Source organism: Helicoverpa zea, chromosome 23, assembly GCF_022581195.2.
Source record: "Helicoverpa zea isolate HzStark_Cry1AcR chromosome 23, ilHelZeax1.1, whole genome shotgun sequence".
Classification (NCBI taxonomy): Eukaryota; Metazoa; Arthropoda; class Insecta; order Lepidoptera; family Noctuidae; genus Helicoverpa; species Helicoverpa zea.
The window spans coordinates 9045343-9062075 of record NC_061474.1 but is presented as its reverse complement, the minus strand read 5'-3'; the positions used below and the strand labels follow the sequence as shown (position 1 = coordinate 9062075).

The 16733-nt window shown below is 38.0% G+C and overlaps 3 protein-coding genes across 5 annotated transcripts; 2 read left to right on the top strand and 1 right to left on the bottom strand.

Moving 5' to 3' along the window:
• On the top strand, positions 1-4059 carry LOC124642077 (macrophage mannose receptor 1-like). Its single transcript, XM_047180374.1, has 5 exons — positions 1-1741; positions 2238-2378; positions 2588-2782; positions 2885-3139; positions 3221-4059. The coding sequence occupies exons 1-5, from the start codon at positions 1576-1578 to the stop codon at positions 3451-3453; spliced, it is 990 nt and encodes a 329-aa protein (XP_047036330.1). The 5' UTR covers positions 1-1575; the 3' UTR covers positions 3454-4059.
• Positions 4060-4653: 594 nt separating this feature from the next.
• LOC124642080 (C-type mannose receptor 2-like) lies at positions 4654-8677 on the top strand. 3 transcript variants are annotated; one of them, XM_047180382.1, is made up of 7 exons: positions 4654-4761; positions 5611-5721; positions 6165-6305; positions 6505-6699; positions 7205-7459; positions 8307-8500; positions 8615-8677. In XM_047180382.1, exons 1-7 carry the CDS (start codon positions 4710-4712, stop codon positions 8621-8623), a joined length of 957 nt encoding a protein of 318 aa, XP_047036338.1. In that variant the 5' UTR covers positions 4654-4709; the 3' UTR covers positions 8624-8677. The 3 variants fall into 3 exon arrangements, with proteins under 3 accessions (XP_047036338.1, XP_047036336.1, XP_047036337.1); XM_047180380.1 differs by having other exon boundaries at positions 8307-8517; XM_047180381.1 differs by having other exon boundaries at positions 8307-8677.
• A 1644-nt stretch (positions 8678-10321) lies between these two features.
• LOC124641867 (macrophage mannose receptor 1-like) lies at positions 10322-16463 on the bottom strand. The gene is made up of 6 exons (XM_047180115.1): positions 16187-16463; positions 15048-15158; positions 11963-12103; positions 11571-11765; positions 11149-11403; positions 10322-10710 (listed from the first exon to the last, which is right to left on the bottom strand). Exons 1-6 carry the CDS (start codon positions 16236-16238, stop codon positions 10478-10480), a joined length of 987 nt encoding a protein of 328 aa, XP_047036071.1. The 5' UTR covers positions 16239-16463; the 3' UTR covers positions 10322-10477.
• Positions 16464-16733: the final 270 nt, after the last annotated feature.

The window sequence follows — 16733 nt, the reverse complement described above, 5'->3', positions numbered from 1 at the left end:
TTTTTAATGTTATCTCAAAATTGGATTTTCCTACTATATAATGCCCGCTGCAAACAGGCGTGCTAACGAGATAAGGGTGTTTTATCAAGCGAATTTATTTGTGCTTTTGGGATTGTCCCACATGCAGAAACACACAGCATCAGACTCACTAGATTACGATCTTAGCCCCTGTATTCCTAGTAAACTTTTGTTTAACAATATTATTGATGAGCAATAAGGTTGTCGCTGAAAACAAGTTCTTCGCCTTTTATCTCAACAACATGTTGATGCAACTTTGTTTATAAGCAAAAGTTTACCATGAATCTTTGGCTTTTGAGTACCTGCCCTAGCAGCACTATCAGTGCTTAGTGAGGCCCTTAATTTTTCAGCTAGGGCTTCACTTCTTGTTCCACGAGATGTCCAATAGTCGAGCACCGGTAACTGTTGTTTTGCACCGAATGCCCGAGATGCAGAGGTCACTGAGTGAGATATTTTCCTTTGGTTTCGTGAGGACCCCGCTTCACTGCTTCAGGCTGGAGAGTAATTGCTGGGCGGCACTCGCAACCTGCTTTTTACATACTGGAAAGTACATTTAACGAAATAACATGATTTTTTTGTCAAAATTGTTTTGGCAATAATAAACGACAATAAGTATTGTTCGATAACCTTTAATCCAGATATTAAACGTAGTCATCTCAATAACTGCAGAAATGTATACATAGCAGGAGGTATATATAGTGATGTTGGTGTGTTTTTCTTTAATACTGTATCCAAGCTTCATGATACACATACCTATCATATATTTTCATCATGAAGACTTTTATTAAGAGTTTTGTGTTTCTATTATTTTTTATCTACACAGGTAAGTCGAGTTTTTTTTTTAATTTAGTCTTTGCTGTCCCACTGCTGGGCAAAGGCCCATAGCTTTCCATCTTCCTCTTATTGGTACCTATTATGTGGCCAGTTTGTGAGGAAGATGACTAAGTCTTCTCTCCACCATTTCCTTGGTCTTCCTCTCGGTCTCCTTCCATCATCAGGGATCTATTTTGTAATTCTATTTAATTTTTGTCCTACTTAAATAACACTATGACCCCAATTGGTGGAAACTCTCGAAAGATCGAGACATGTGGAGACGAAATGGGGAGAGCTTTGCCCAGTAGTAGGAAAATTCAGGCAAAAAACTACACCTTACCTCCAATATTTGGCGTAAGTCGCCAGAATAAGAAATATTTTATCATCGTTTTGCGTCTGATGTGTAGATGTGAGGTTCGAGTCTATTCGGATTCAGTAGAGGGTCTATAAAAATCCGTCATTGTCCTTTATTCTTGTTTCATTGGCGTTTGGCAAATTTTGAAGGCTGGAACTATTAAAATAAACAGCAGGGTATATTTTAGAAGGGCCTTATACCCAAGGAGGCTGACTGTATTGGCGTTGACACTGGGACTGTCCTCTCAGTGGGCTAAAATGTAATGACCTTTAATGTTCCGTAAAACTCCTCTAACTCAGCCAAAATCTAAAAAAAAAACATCGATTGTTTGATAAATGAAAACTATCTTTCATCTTACAAAGTACAGGACTCTGGTTTTGGTGGTTTGAATGTGCATTTGCCTTACATATCATCATACAAAAATTAATTCTGTGCCCGTTTCAGAATGTGCTTTTAGATGCGACTACCAATATCGCCAACTGACGAAAGGCTGGTTCAAACTACACGAAGTACCTGAGACTTGGCAAGATGCTCGACTTCGCTGTACTCTTCAAGGTAAGCTTATGTATCTAGTATTAAAAAGTAGTTCATCATCATCCGCCTGCCAATATCCAAATTTTTGTAGGAGGAGGCGTTTTCTCATAATATCTTCCGTTTTCTCACAAGTAACCTTCTTTATAGCAATATCGATATAATACGATTTCCTTCGAAATAAATTATCAACCGCAAATTGGGTCTGCTGTCACTTAATTTATCGCTGACATTTTTATGGGAATAATATCAAAATGGAAGAATCTGATCAGCAACGAGGTGGCCTGACGATCTGACAAAGGTCAAGTCTAAGCGTTGGATGTACGCCACGCGTAGCTACGTCCAAAGATATAGTCTGAAATAATATTTTGTGTAAAAACATAGTCTCATCTTTTTCTAAAATTGTAGAACAAACTAACTTAATAGCAATAGTGTTAAGAATGATAATCGTACCATAACTCTGTCATAGGGCTTGTTAAATCTTTCATTGCTTTATCGAATTGTTCACTTCTATTATCAGGTGCTGTGTTAGCTTCTCCAACTTCATCAGCAATGGCAGCTGAAATGAGAAACACCATGAAAAATTTCTTCTTACAAGATACGGAAATCTTCACCGGAATACATTCTACCTTCTCGTCTGGGAGCTATCAGACGGTTGATGGTATATTACGTAGTAATTGACATTGTAATTATAGATAAGACATTCCTTTGGTTCTCAAAAATAGTGAGATAAATAGAAGAAATATGTATGCAATAAACTTAAAGACTTAGTGTTTGATGGAACGAACTATAGGAACTCCTGGTCCGATTAATAATAATGTCGGATTTCCAAACTATTACCAGACATCTTAATTTGATTAATTTTTACAGGTATACCTCTTAGCAAGATTCCTCTAGTTTGGGCCAATAATGAGCCAGATAACTTTGGAAATAAAGAGAGATGTATAACCTTTAACAGTAATGGATCTGCAGTTGACAGAATGTGTGAGGAACCCAGACCTTATATTTGCTTTCGCTCTGGAGAAAAGGAGGTGCCGACCAATAGATGTGGCACTGTTGATGATGGTAAATATCCTAAGTTTTTGAGATAATCTCCGTCGATTATGAAGAATTTATTTTTACTAACACATATCTAGGCAAAAGCCGTAATGATGTATTTTTTTGCAGAATACAACTACGACGAAAAGACCAAAACATGCTACAAGTTCCACAGAGTACCAGGAACTTTTGATCGTGCTCACTTCGTTTGTTTGGCTGAAGGCGGCCATCTTGCCATTATAAATAGTAAAGAAGAAGCCGAAGTATTAAGAAAACTTTTTGCTAAATATCCTGCTTCATCAATGGCGGGAACTTTTCACAAAGATGTAGCTATAATCGGCTTCCACGATTGGGGTTCATGGGGAGATTGGAGGACAATTCATGGTAATGGTTTTAAACAGTCTTTGATGGAGAAGATCTCAATAATTATTTATATTTATACTAACTAGATGTTTAAATTTGCAGGAGAAACGCTAAAAGAAGCTGGTTACGATAAATTCTCTGGTGGTCAACCTAACAATGCAACTACGGGTGAACACTGCGGGTCCATCTTTCGTTCAGCGCTTTTGAATGACTTCTGGTGCGATCAACCAGCTGCATTCATTTGTGAGAAGGACCCAGCGTATCCACCAGTCTGCCAGCCAAAGACTGATGAAGAAATAGAGATTGATAAGCGATTTCACAACGAAGTTCAATAATATCAGCGTAGTGGGGTATAGTTCTCGCCAAACTTTTTTATCGTTACGATCATTGAGTTGTTTTGCAGGTACCAATTCTAGGTGGCAGGTAGAGGGGAGGGAAGGGGTATGTATGGTATACATGCGCGGATTTGTGTGACAGATCGAGTTTTGCGAGCCGGCGTGTGTTCCACATGTGGCGTTCATACTGTGACCAACAATCCATCTAGGACCGTATAAAGAATACCAGCCACTTGAATTGTTTGGCGGGAATATGCTGTATTCAATTTTCAAAAATGTACCGATTGTGTACTTTTAGTCTGAAGAGATTTAGTGTTTCATAATTATAAAAAGAAATTATTTAAATTGTTAATAGACAAATGTTACAATACTCTATAAGATTATTTTGATGATGTTATTTAATATTGATTGAGTTTATAATTTATGTTTATAGTTTATAACTTATGTTTATAATTTTAATTGCAGCCTTGATATTATGTAAATTAATCTTTACCTTAAAATTATTGTATGCCATTATGGCGGGTCATACCTGTGTACAATTTAAAAGCCATGTTTGACAACTCACTGTTTACCTATGTACCACAATAAAGAATATTTGTATTTGTATTATTTGTTTGTGTCCCAATGGTTAGAAAACTTCTGAACTGATGATTAAAATTCTTTGACTGATGGGAACTACGTGACTAGGTGCGCTATAAATCACGAGGTTTGAATATTTAAAGAAGGCAACAGGAAAAATATTTATGATTCGTTTGGAGGAAAAAAAAAACACAAAAGTTAAGATAGAGTATATTGTCCACAGAGGAAGGCAAGATAGCGGAGATAGAGAGGAAGGTAGGTCAAGCGCCTTCTGGTAGGTCAAGCAACGTATGGTAGCCGTGATCAGTTACGCTAACGATACGGTCGGGTTCCATGTCAAAGCAAAACCAATCTGTTAAAGATTTTGCTTGATAAATTGCAGATTCCAAAGAAGGCTTGTAAGGGCGGAGCTTGTAATGTTCCTCGTCCTTCAAACACCCGCTTTTTGCGCGCTATTTTCATAGGAGATTTTGCGTTATGACATCTCTGGTAGTCATTTTTCTCTCCATGATATTATTTGATAACCTTTAATCCAGAGATTAAAATATGACACTATCTCAAAAACTGCAGAACCATTTACGTAACAGGAGATATAAATAGTGATGTTTGTAACTTTTTTATAAATACTGTAACCGAACTTCATGGTACACGTACCTACATAATATAAGTTTTTCATCATGAAGAATTTTATTGAGTGTTTTGTGTTTACATTCTGTTTTATCTCTATAGGTAAGTCAATTCCTATCATTTTTTTGTTCTACCTAAAGTACACTCTAACTCAACCCTAAGATCGAGAGAAGTGGAGACAAAATGGAAAGACCTCGCCTAGGAGTGTGACAGTTCAAAAATATTTTTGGAGAACTTCCAGTTCCTTTCCCAGCTGAAGCAGTTTCCTAAGTTTCATACCTATTCGAAAATTCGATAATCCTCTATTGGTCGAAAAATATAATTATGCAGTGGACTCGTTTCTTCCTCTTCCTCCTGCCCTGTTCCCAATTTCATTTGGGGTCGGCGCAATATGTCTTCCGCTTCCATTGTTTCCCTGTCACTCGTACTGACACTCACTCCCTTCCTATTCATGTCATCTTTCAGTCATCCATCCATCTTTTCTTAGGTCTTCCTCTTCCTCTCACTCCATCTGGTACATCTATACTTAGTACACACTTTGTTGCATGCGTATCATCTCTCCTCATTACATGCCCATACCATGACAATCTTCTACTTCTCATCTTTTCTGTGGACTCTTTGAACCAGCTTTTTCCCAATCCCTCTGCTAAACACCGACGTCTGCTTCTTCTCCTACAGAATTAACAGTAAATACCGAGTCTACTCTCTACGTCGATTTCAGACTTTTAAGGTGCAAGCTTTATCACTATATTTCTCTTCATCAGTTATCTATATTTTTAGTTATTTATTATCTATACGCAAGTAGATTACAAAATATCTTAAATTCATACTTGACACGGCCACCACAATACAAATTCAAAACAAAAGATTAAAATGGTCAAGGTAGATAACCTCACTCAATAGAGGTCAATATGTAGTTGGTGCAATAAGTTTTTGGTACTTATGTTTCAGAATGTGCCTTCAGATGTGACTACAAATACAATTTAATGGCGAAGGGATGGTTTAAACTCTATGAAGTCCCAGAGACTTGGTATGATGCTCGACAACGATGCAGTCTTCAAGGTAAGCTCCTGATAACTTAACCGGAGTTTGATTTTAAGTAGAACAGAGGAATATCAATAACAAAAAGCAAATATTAGGTAATGATGTAATAAAAATTAAGTAGCAGCAGCGTATCGATCGATCATAAGGCTAAGTTTAGCGCGGTCGATCCACGTATGGGTGGGTAACCATCTTGTTATGACGAGTTCCTATCCGTTTCGGAAGATCCTTAATTGGTATCCCGGCTGTCATTTGAACATCTTTGGCTGTCTTTTTTCAAGGGATTGTTCAAAATCCAGGTAACTGGATTAAGGAGCTCCACGTAAAACAATGGCTGCATCTGGTGAGACTGTAAGCCGATTCCAACATATATGGGAAAAGACTAGGCAGATATGTAATTCAATATACAACACAATGGGATTGGGAATGGTTTGTCTTATGAAGTTGTTTATTTATATCATCAGGTGCAATACTAGCTTCTCCAACTACACCAGATATTGAATTTGCAATGAAGCAAACTATGAGAAATTTCTTTATACAAGATACGGAAATCTTTACTGGGATTCACGCAACTCTCTCACCTGGAAACTATCGCACAGTTGATGGTATGTTACGTAATAGTTAAAGTTTCTATACCTTCTGTGTCTCAAGATGTAACAAAAATGGGATCATTATCTTTTCAATTTTTCTACCATAAAACCTTGAAATGATGCCTTCACTGTCCTAGTAAACCGCCATTTAAAAAAACTCATTGCCGCTTTTAAGTATCTATATCAAAATCTTAAACTGATTCATGTTTTTCAGGCATACGTCTCAGTGAAATCCCGATTGTTTGGGCAAATAACGAACCAGATAACTTTTTAGATAAAGAAAGATGTATAACTTTAAATATGAATGGAGCTGCATACGACCGATCGTGTCGGGAAACTAGACCATACATATGTTATCGCTCTGGGAAAAAGGAGGTGCTGACCAATAAGTGTGGTACCGTTGATGATGGTTAATATTACAAGCTATATTCTAATCATTATCCTACTAATGTTATTAAGCTGAAGAATTGTCTTGAACAAGCTTATCTCAGGAACTACAGGCTTTGGTTGAAAATTCATCAAATTATTGAAAATTGATATTTATTTTTATCCCGTTGCGCGAAAGAGTTCCCACGGGGAAAGGGTAATACCGCTGGTGAAAGCTGGTCATAAATACATGGTATTATTTAAGTAGGTATCATTACTACTATTTAAGATCATTTGAAAGAGTTACTGCAGTTATGGAACACAAAGGGACTGTACAATAATGTTGGTAATGCCAGATATTGTAATTTAGAAAATCGAAACCAAAACTTTAATAAAATATACATATATGCTTTACTCCCATGAACGAGCAATGTGTACCTATACATTAGGCAAACACAAGAGTATGTTGCTAAAAAGTTATAATAATATGTGTTGCCACCTAAAAAGTTATTTTAAAACACACTATTTGTATTACTTTATGTTTTCAGAATACGTCTACGAAAACAAGACAAACAGCTGCTACAAATTCCACAAGATTCCAAAAACATACTCTCGTGCCGACTTCACTTGTACGGCTGAAGGCGGCCATCTTCTCATTATAAACAGTGAAACAGAAGCTCAGGTCATCAGAGAACTCTATGCTAGATATCCTAAAAATGTCATTCCGGGAAATTTTGGTAAAGACACAGCGTTCATTGGCTTTCGCGCTGTGGATGAATGGGGGGACTGGAGAACAGTTCATGGTAATTCTTGAATCCTAATGCTGCAGTTGGTATATTAAGCAGACTTATGGCCGCTTCTGAGCTCTTGTATCGGGACTATAGTTATGAATTTTTCTTTTAATATGCATGATGCAAGTTCGGTTTTTGCTGAACATCAATACTGGGGCTTCGCTCTCGCTGAATCAGTCAAAGATCAGCGTTGGGACTCTGTCTAGTAATTTCGTTTTCTCGTGTGAGTGCTTAGAAACCGGCTATTGAGTTCTGTAATATTATTTGTGAGATGACGGCAAGCAAAAGAGTGTGGAAGACGAAAACCTGCTGCGAAGACCCCTATAAATTTGGGATAAGGGTTGGAGGATGATGATGACGACAAGAAATATTTGTACCGACTAGACACAATCTTCTTCTTTCGTGTCGATGACATGTCTTATAGTGAGACTGCACTTTGTCAGCCCAATATGCCGCCACAGCGAGAGCACGGCCGGATGCACTCATGAGGTCCTGCCACGAGCAAGTTTCAGGGCACAGTGGACATGCGATGAGGCGGGACATGGTCTGCATAGCAGCCCCGCACTCGCACCCAAGGTCCGCCCCGCCCGTGAAACCCCACCTGGACCGATTGTCTTTGCTTCGGCCGACCTGCGTTCGGAGTCTGTTTAAGGACTGCCAAACTCTTCTCGGGAGGTCGTGTCCAGGAGGGAGTCTTTCCAAGAGCGGGACAAAAGGAGTGGGCAGTAAACTCTTCGACCGCCAAAGTTCCCGTCTGGCTAGAGAGGCCTCACCACCGACAGGAACAACGATCTTATAAAATTACTAGACACAATTATTGATGACACATATCTATATTTTTTTAATTGTATGTTTTCAGGAGAAACGCTGCATGAAGCTGGTTATGACTTATTCAGTTCTGGCGAACCTAACAATTTGACTGCAGGCCAGTACTGCGGGGGCATTTATCGCAATGCGCTTTTGGATGACATGTGGTGTGAGACCCAAAGCGTATTCATCTGTGAAAAGGATCCTGAGTATCCACCTGTCTGCCAACCTTCGAAAGACGAAGAAGTACGAATTGATAAGAGGTTTAAGACCGATGATTAATATTATTAATGAACTAAAAGTTAGACTTTCTTTTATTAAATAAAAACATTTTTTTAAAGATTTGCATTTTTTTTTCAGGGACAGTAAAGCGCAGAATTATAGGAATAAGTAAAATAATCAAATAAAAGCATCTATTCAGAAGATATTTATTTATTTTTACGCTAACAATAACATTTTTAATTAATATTACATACTAAAATGGACTTATAACAGTAAGCCATACTAAGGCTATTGCACACGCAGTAGTAATTTCTAGACACATTTTTGGACTAATCAAAGCTCAGTCAGTCCAGGTACAGCTCTACGAAAATAAAATAATTTTAATTCTGATACTTTTTGTGGAATCAAATCGCTCAGGTCATTAGCATGAAGTAAACCCGTCCATGTCATCATCATCAATCTTTTCACTGTCTCTCTGCAGGGCACATGCCTTTTCTCAAACAAAATAAAGTATTTCAGTCTAGACCAGCATTTTTGAATGGTGTTTTCCTTCACCGTCAGTCTTATAAAGATTGACTGACAGACCTGAGATACTCTAAGAAAGTACACCTACGAAACTTTGGCAACCTGTCAATCAATGACAGCCGAGACCTCATAATTTTAGATAATTTTTAAATTATAGTTCCCTCCCATCCGAAGCACAGTCATTGGTGTCCAAGATATATTTAAAAAGTACCCACATACAAACTTAGAAACCAGTTACATACATTGATTGGTACCTGCCTGATCTGGATTCGAACCCACAGTCATACTTCAGAGGTGGGCTATTTCCCGAGGACACGGTGGACCACACACTCCATGTGTGCCCTGCATGGGAAGGGCACCGCTGGGTCCTCGGCGAGCTCTCGCGTCCGAACCTGGTTCAGGCCATGGTCCGGGGCGAGAGGGAATGGGATGCCTTCCTTCTGTGAAGCAGTCAAGTTCGAGAAGGAGGCGGCGGAATGTCAGAGAGTTCGCACCTCTCATCCCGGCCGCCGCGCTGGGCCAGGCAGACACAACCGGCGCCGGGTGTCGCGAGACGACAGGGTCTGTGGGCGGTGAGTTCGGGTGGCTCATCGCTCATGTCTATTTTTTAACAACAGACCCGTGTCGGCGGCGCGCGTTGTTCCACACGCTCCTCAAAGAGATGTCAGCAACTCCAGCGGGGCCCAGCAGGGCCAAGGCCTGCCAAGGGCTGCGGGATTGTTCGAAAGAGTTACCGCGGCCCTGTTACATAAAAAGCACACGACGGAACACGACGGTTTTTAGTCAGTAAGAGTCCGACAGTCCCTCACCGTCGTTTGATGATTTTTGACGTCGTTAAAAAAAAGGTGGATTATTTACTCACTACTTAGGCTACCAAGACTCTAATCATTATTTCATAAATATTTATAAAATTAATAACAAGTATATTAGCTGTTTCTTCTTATACTAGCTGTTTTCCCGGGAGTAAAATATAACCTACCTATGATACTCGAGTAAGGTCTAGCTTTTCAACTATTGAAAAGCAGGAATTTTCAAATCGATAGAGTAGATTTGGAGGTTTTATAGTTCGGCCATTCAGAGAATGCGTTCCTGACACGTCGCGATTGAACTGACGACGTAACTTTGCAATGGCGTTGCAGTTACGATAAAAATATTTTTGCTGGTTGTTTACCGTTTTAACAATTGAGGAGCATTAAAACAACATTATTATATCAATAATCAATGAATGTAGTTACGTCGTCAGTTCAATCGCGACGTGTCAGGAACGCATTCTCTGAATGGCCGAACTATAGGAACACAGGAACAAAAAAAAAACTAATCTAAATACATAAGTATATAATCGATACATCTTTTAAATTACCTATACATAGCTTCTTGGATATTTTAAAACTTAAGTAACAGAATATTGCCGCCACCTGCCACGTAGAATTGGTCTTGACAAAAAGTTTGACGAGGACAATACCCAGGGTACTGATATTATTCAACTTTGTTATTAAACCGCTTATCAATCTCTATTCCTTCATCAGCCGTAGGCTGGCAGACTGGTGGATACGCTGGGTCCTTCTCACAAATGAATGCGAGTGGACCGCTGCAATAGAGGTCATTCAGAAGTGCTGAACGGTAGATAGCCCCGCAATGTTCAATTTTATTATAATTGTTAGGTTCACCACTTACGAATTTATCGTAACCAGCCTCTTTTAGCGTTTCTCCTGAAAATTGAAACATCTGGTTAGTATACAGATTAAGTTACCATTTTGAAATGAATAAAACATTTCAAGAAGTTATGAAAAAGATTATATATATATATATATCTATTGCATCAAAAAGCGTGCCCACACACTTTAGACTTAAAAATCGGCCGACAATTGATATTGGATTATTTTGTTGTTTTACGGGGACGAAGTAAAAATTTAATCAAAGTTTTACTCCGTCTGATACCTGCCTAATACCTGATCGTTTTTATGTGCGTACTGCTATTCATTTCCATTGGATACTGATCTTTGAGCTCAAACCAACTATCGGCCGACAAAAAGTTTGTAGTGTGCACATACGCTTGGTTACCATTTTATAATGAATGGAAAATATATCGAAAAATTATTAAAAATGACCAAGATCTACTGCATCAGTTATTTGTTTTATGGCATTACCGTGCACTGTCCTAAAATCGCCCCATGAGCCCCAATCGTGGAAACCGATGTAAGCTACTTCTTTCCTAAAACTTCCAAGTATCGATGAATCAGGATTATCAGCAAAGACTCTTCTCAAAACTTCCGCTTCATCTTCACTATTTATAATGGCAAGATGGCCGTTTTCAGCTGAACAAACGAAGTGAGCACGTTCAAATGATCCTGGTACTCTGTGAAACTTGTAGCATTTTTTGGTCTTTGCGTAATAGTGGTATTCTGAAATACATAATATCATTACAGCTTTATGTTAGCGGCTGGAGCCCTTTGTGTTATTGAGCTGCTGTAAATCTTTTGAGAAATGTTAAAGAATACTCGTTTAACAATATACGTGAAGTGAATTTTACTTTGTAGGTACCGATCTTTGCATAAACTTATATATTTACCATCATCAACAGTGCCACACCTATTGGTCAGCACCTCCTTTTCTCCAGAGCGAAAGCAGATGTAAGGTCTGGGTTCCTCACAATTTCTGTCAGCTGCAGATCCATTACTGCTAAAGGTTATACATCTCTCTTTATTTCCAAAGTTATCTGGCTCGTTATTGGCCCAAACTAGAGGGATCTTACTGAGAGGTATACCTGTGAAAAATGAATCAAAATTAGATGTCTGGTAATCGATTGGAAATCGCACCAGTAGTTCTTGGGGTTAATTTGTTCCTTCAAACAAACTAACTCTTCAACTAAATTGTGTACATATTTCTTCTAATTTATCTCACCATTTTTGAGGATAAAAGGATTATCTTATCTATATATATTTCAATCACTGCGTAACATACCATCAACCGTATAATAGCTCCCAGACGAGAAGGTAGCATGTATTCCAGTGAAGACTTCAGTATCTTGGATGAAGAAATTCTTCATGGTGTGCCTCATTTCAGCTGCCATTGCTGATGAAGTTGGAGAAGCTAACACAGCACCTGATGATAGAAGTGAACAATTCGATAAAGCAATGAAAGATTTAACAAACCCTATGACAGAGTTATGGTTAGATTCTTTGATTATATATGTCTAGATGTAGCGTCGAGTGCGCGCAAGCGTGGAAAAAAATGTCGATGTACTGTTCATCGACAGGAGCTTTCCCGTCAATCAGAACAGATCGTGCCGCTTAACTGTCAAAACGTATTACGCGCGCTAACTAAAATACAAATAACAGAGATAAAATGACGACATGTGCAATTAAAGTCTGCCGGAATTATAAAGGAAGGCTAAAAAGTGCCAATAACATCACCTATCATCGGTAACTGACCCAGAAAATAAATATTTGTTTTTTGTAATTATGTTTACTAAATCACGCCATATTGTATCAGTGTTGCCAGTTTCTGTTTTTCATTTTCCCAACTTCACGTGTTTATGTTATATATAAAGGATATTTTTTAAGCATTGCGCAAAAAAATAATAGGTATAATTTCTATTTTTATTGCTCGGATAGACATTTTCTGATTCTCCAAAATATTATCTACTATTATTTGATTACTAAATTATGGTCATCAACGTAACATATTTTTTTTTAAGAATTCTAAGTAATCCTATTAGGAGTCAGTGGATAGACCGCATTAAAAAAAGCCGCGGAGCTGGGATGTGGACACCAACAAAAAATACCGTAGTGTGTTCCGATCACTTCCGCAGCAAGGACATGAGTACTGTCGACAAGATAGGGCGCCGAAGACTTACAAAAGGAGCAGTGCCAAGCAAGGTTCAATTTTCTATAAAGTTATAGTTAAACCGAATAGCACTATGTATACAAACTTATTTAATTAGTCTATTTTTTTTCTCATTATTTATGGGAGAATCGTAGAAGCTGGTATCATTATTTACGTCAACGCGCAGTGTATAATGACACCTACACGCACACATGCATAACAATTTTGTCTCTGCTTCTTTGTTGGGATTGTATGGTGACACTCCATCTAGACATATATATGTTACCGTAAGATTACAAACATCGTTAGATTACAATCTATCTCGAGAGATTGTAAACTGTCGAATTATTGTGAACCGTAACATCTGATTGCAATTTAACGCATTATTTTTCGCTATATTATAATCTATCGATGAGAAATTTTCAAATTGTCAACTGTCCGAAAGCTCTCTCTGATTGGTCAGTCTTTTTGTAAGATCGACCAATCACGACCAGCCGTTCTGTTCCCATGGAGTTCCCGTAGAGTTAGGAATGAAATAGAGGTGTCAGTTAAATAAAATAAATGCTCTTCAAAAATTCTTCAAGTATTAAATTTATATAAAAATAACTCTTATAAAAATACAGTTAGGTATTTTGTCTTCAAATACAAACTAATATTTAAAAATAAAATAAAAGGGGTGCTAATTAAACAGGCTTCTTTTTAATATCATTATTCGCCCCCAAAAATGTATGTTGCCTTCTAAATTACTAAGTCAGCCACAATTAATAAAGCGTCGAGCATCTAAATAATACTATCTTAGCCACGAGTTATCTTCCACTCTAAATACAACTCAGCATGATGGTTATTTTTTTGCATTTAAATTTGTAGCATGCATTCTAACAGTAAACTTCTTAAATACTATTAAATGACATCATAAAAATATTTATTTACTTTCTAATTTTTTAACTCGTACCTACTGAGTTTTTTGTTTAAAATATAACACATCCCATATTAATTGACCCAGCATGGAAGTAAGCATGCAACATGCAGCAAGCATAACTTCTGTCACGGCTCCGGCGCTGCGGGGCTCCGGCGGTCCCATGCGAGCTTATCGTCGCAGATGGTTTTCACGCTCACCACCGCAGCTTCGGCTTGCTGGCCGGCGGAGCCGGCCAGCCTCAGCCGCGGCGGCGAGCGCTGAAACTACCTGCGCCTCAGCTCGCAGGCCGCCTCGCCCCTCCGCGCCTACGCGGTTTTGAATTGCACTCTAGGGGTAGGGCAGACAAGACTACGTGGAGTCGGTTTTGCAGCGATTCGTTTTCGTCACTAACTTCAATTTTTAATACAATTTTTAATTGTGTGTAATTTGAGTCTTAAAAATTAAGTACAATTTTTGATTTTATAAAAAATTAAACCGTCACTTATTTTTGCACGTCAAAGAGCTGTGACACCGGGAGTTGCAAAGAACATTGTCTTTTTTGACGTTCTACCAATTGCGCGCAAGATGCATTCCGTTCTACGCCAGTTGACAATTTGACCGCTCTACATCGCTCTCGATCTTACAAAAAGACTGACCAATCAGGGAGAGCTTTCGGACAGTTGACAATTTGACAATTTCTCATCGATAGATTATAATATAGCGAAAAATAATGCGTTAAATTGCAATCAGGTGTTACGGTTTACAATAATTCGACAGTTTACAATCTCTCGAGATAGATTGTAATCTAACGATGTTTGTAATCTTACGGTGACATATATAATCAAAGGTTAGATTATAATTATTATACCTACTTAATTATGGCTGTTATTAAGGCCGTTTGTTCTACAACTTCAGAAAGAGATGGAACTGTGTATTTTATATACATTATTTCAAACTTTATTTTTGGACGTGGCTTACATCCAGTTTACACCTAGACGTTGACTCCCCCACCTCGTCGCTGATCAGATTCTTCAATTTTGATTTTATTTCCACAAAAATTTCAGCGTAAAAGTTAGCGATGACTGACCCAATGTTCGGTTGACAATTTATACTGAAGGAAATAGTAGTAATGATAATGGATGGATTGTATCTAAGTCGATATTGCTAGAAAAAATGTAACTTATGAGATGACGGCAGATTCATAAGTATTATAAGTAGAAAACCTGCTGCGCCCACTCCCATCAAGATTGGGGTAACGACAGCCGGATGATGATGAACAAATTTTTAAGAATAGATACTCTAATTTACTGAACATGAGCTTACCTTGAAGACTGCAGCGAAGTCGGGCATCCTGCCAGGTCTCAGGAACTACGTGAAGTTTGAACCAGCCCTTCGTCAGTAGACTGTATTTGTAGTCGCATGTAAACGCACATTCTGAAACGATGATAGAATTTACTTTATCTCCTTATTTTGAGTTCACTAGAGTAAAGTCGGTGTCCACCAATGGTACAGGCAATTGTACATTCGAAAATTCAAACCACCAAAACAGGGTCCTGTACTTTGTAAGGTGAAAGATGGTTTTCATTTATCGAACAATCACTGATTTCTTTTGGAGTTTGGCTGCGTTAGAGGAGCTTTACAGAACTGATACTCCCAGCGACCACGCCAATACAGTCAGCACTTTTGAAGATTTCTGTCAGGAATACGAAAAAAATGTCACGTGACTTAAATCCAATATTGCCGACGTCCAATGGTGGATAGGCTATTTGATATGCATCCCCATGATATGGGTATCAAATGAAAGGGTTTGCTGTCAGGAATACAAAAATGGACATTTATGCAATCTTTACACTTTTTGGACTAAACGCTCCACGCTTTCTTTCATCAAACTACATATATGCCCGAATTATTTAAAATTACGTTTATGCTTTTTTTTAACTATATTTTTTTTGATAAAATATTTCTTATCCTGGCGACTTATCCCAAATATTGGGATTTTAGGATGTAGGTTCTCTAAAACATTTAATATCCTTCATATTCGATTTACTTTGAGTTTGTTAACTCCCAGTCCGATGGTTATTATTTGTTTTAAAACAAAAAAAATCCTTTGCCATTAATAGACGCAAAAAAATGAATGGAAAAAGTAAGGTGTATTTTTTTTTGCCTAAACTGTCCTACTACTGGGCAAATCTCCCCCATTTCGTCTCCACATGTCTCGATCTTTCAAGTATTTCCTTAAATTAGGGTTATAGTGTTATTCAAACAGAACTAAAATTAAAAAGAATTACAAAATGGATCCCTGATGATGGAAGGAGACCGAGAGGAAGACCAAGGCAACTGTGACTAATCTTCCTCACAAATTGGCCACATAATAGGTACCGATAGAGAAAGATGGAAAGCTATGGGCCTTTGCCTAGCAGTGGGACAGCATAGGCTAAATAGAAAAAAAAAACTCAACTTACCTGTATAGACAAAAAATAATAGAAACACAAAACTCTTAATAAAAGTCTTCATGATGAAAGTATAAGATATGTATGAGTATCATGAAGCTTAGATACAGTATTTAATAAAAATACACCAACATCACTATATATACCTCCTGTTACGTAAACGGTTCAGCAGTTATTGAGATAGCTATGTTAAAGGTTATCAAACAACCGGGGCTGCGGGTTGTTCGAAAGAGATACCGCGGCCCTGGTACATAAAAGGCCTATGACGGAACACGACAGTTTTTAGTCAGTAAGAGTCTGACACTCCCTCATCGCTGCTAACCCACAGCGGGAGGGGTCATTTGATGATTTTTGACGTCGTTAAAAAAAAAAAAAGTTATCAAACAATACCGTTTTTTTTTTTTTGGCAAATCAATTTTTACAAAAAACATGTCGGTAGCCAGTAGTATTTGTGACCAGTCCGTCATTCTATTTAATTTTAGATAGATAGATTATGCTTTATTGTACACCAAGAAAATTTACAACACAGGACATCACAATACACAAAGAAGAGTACAAA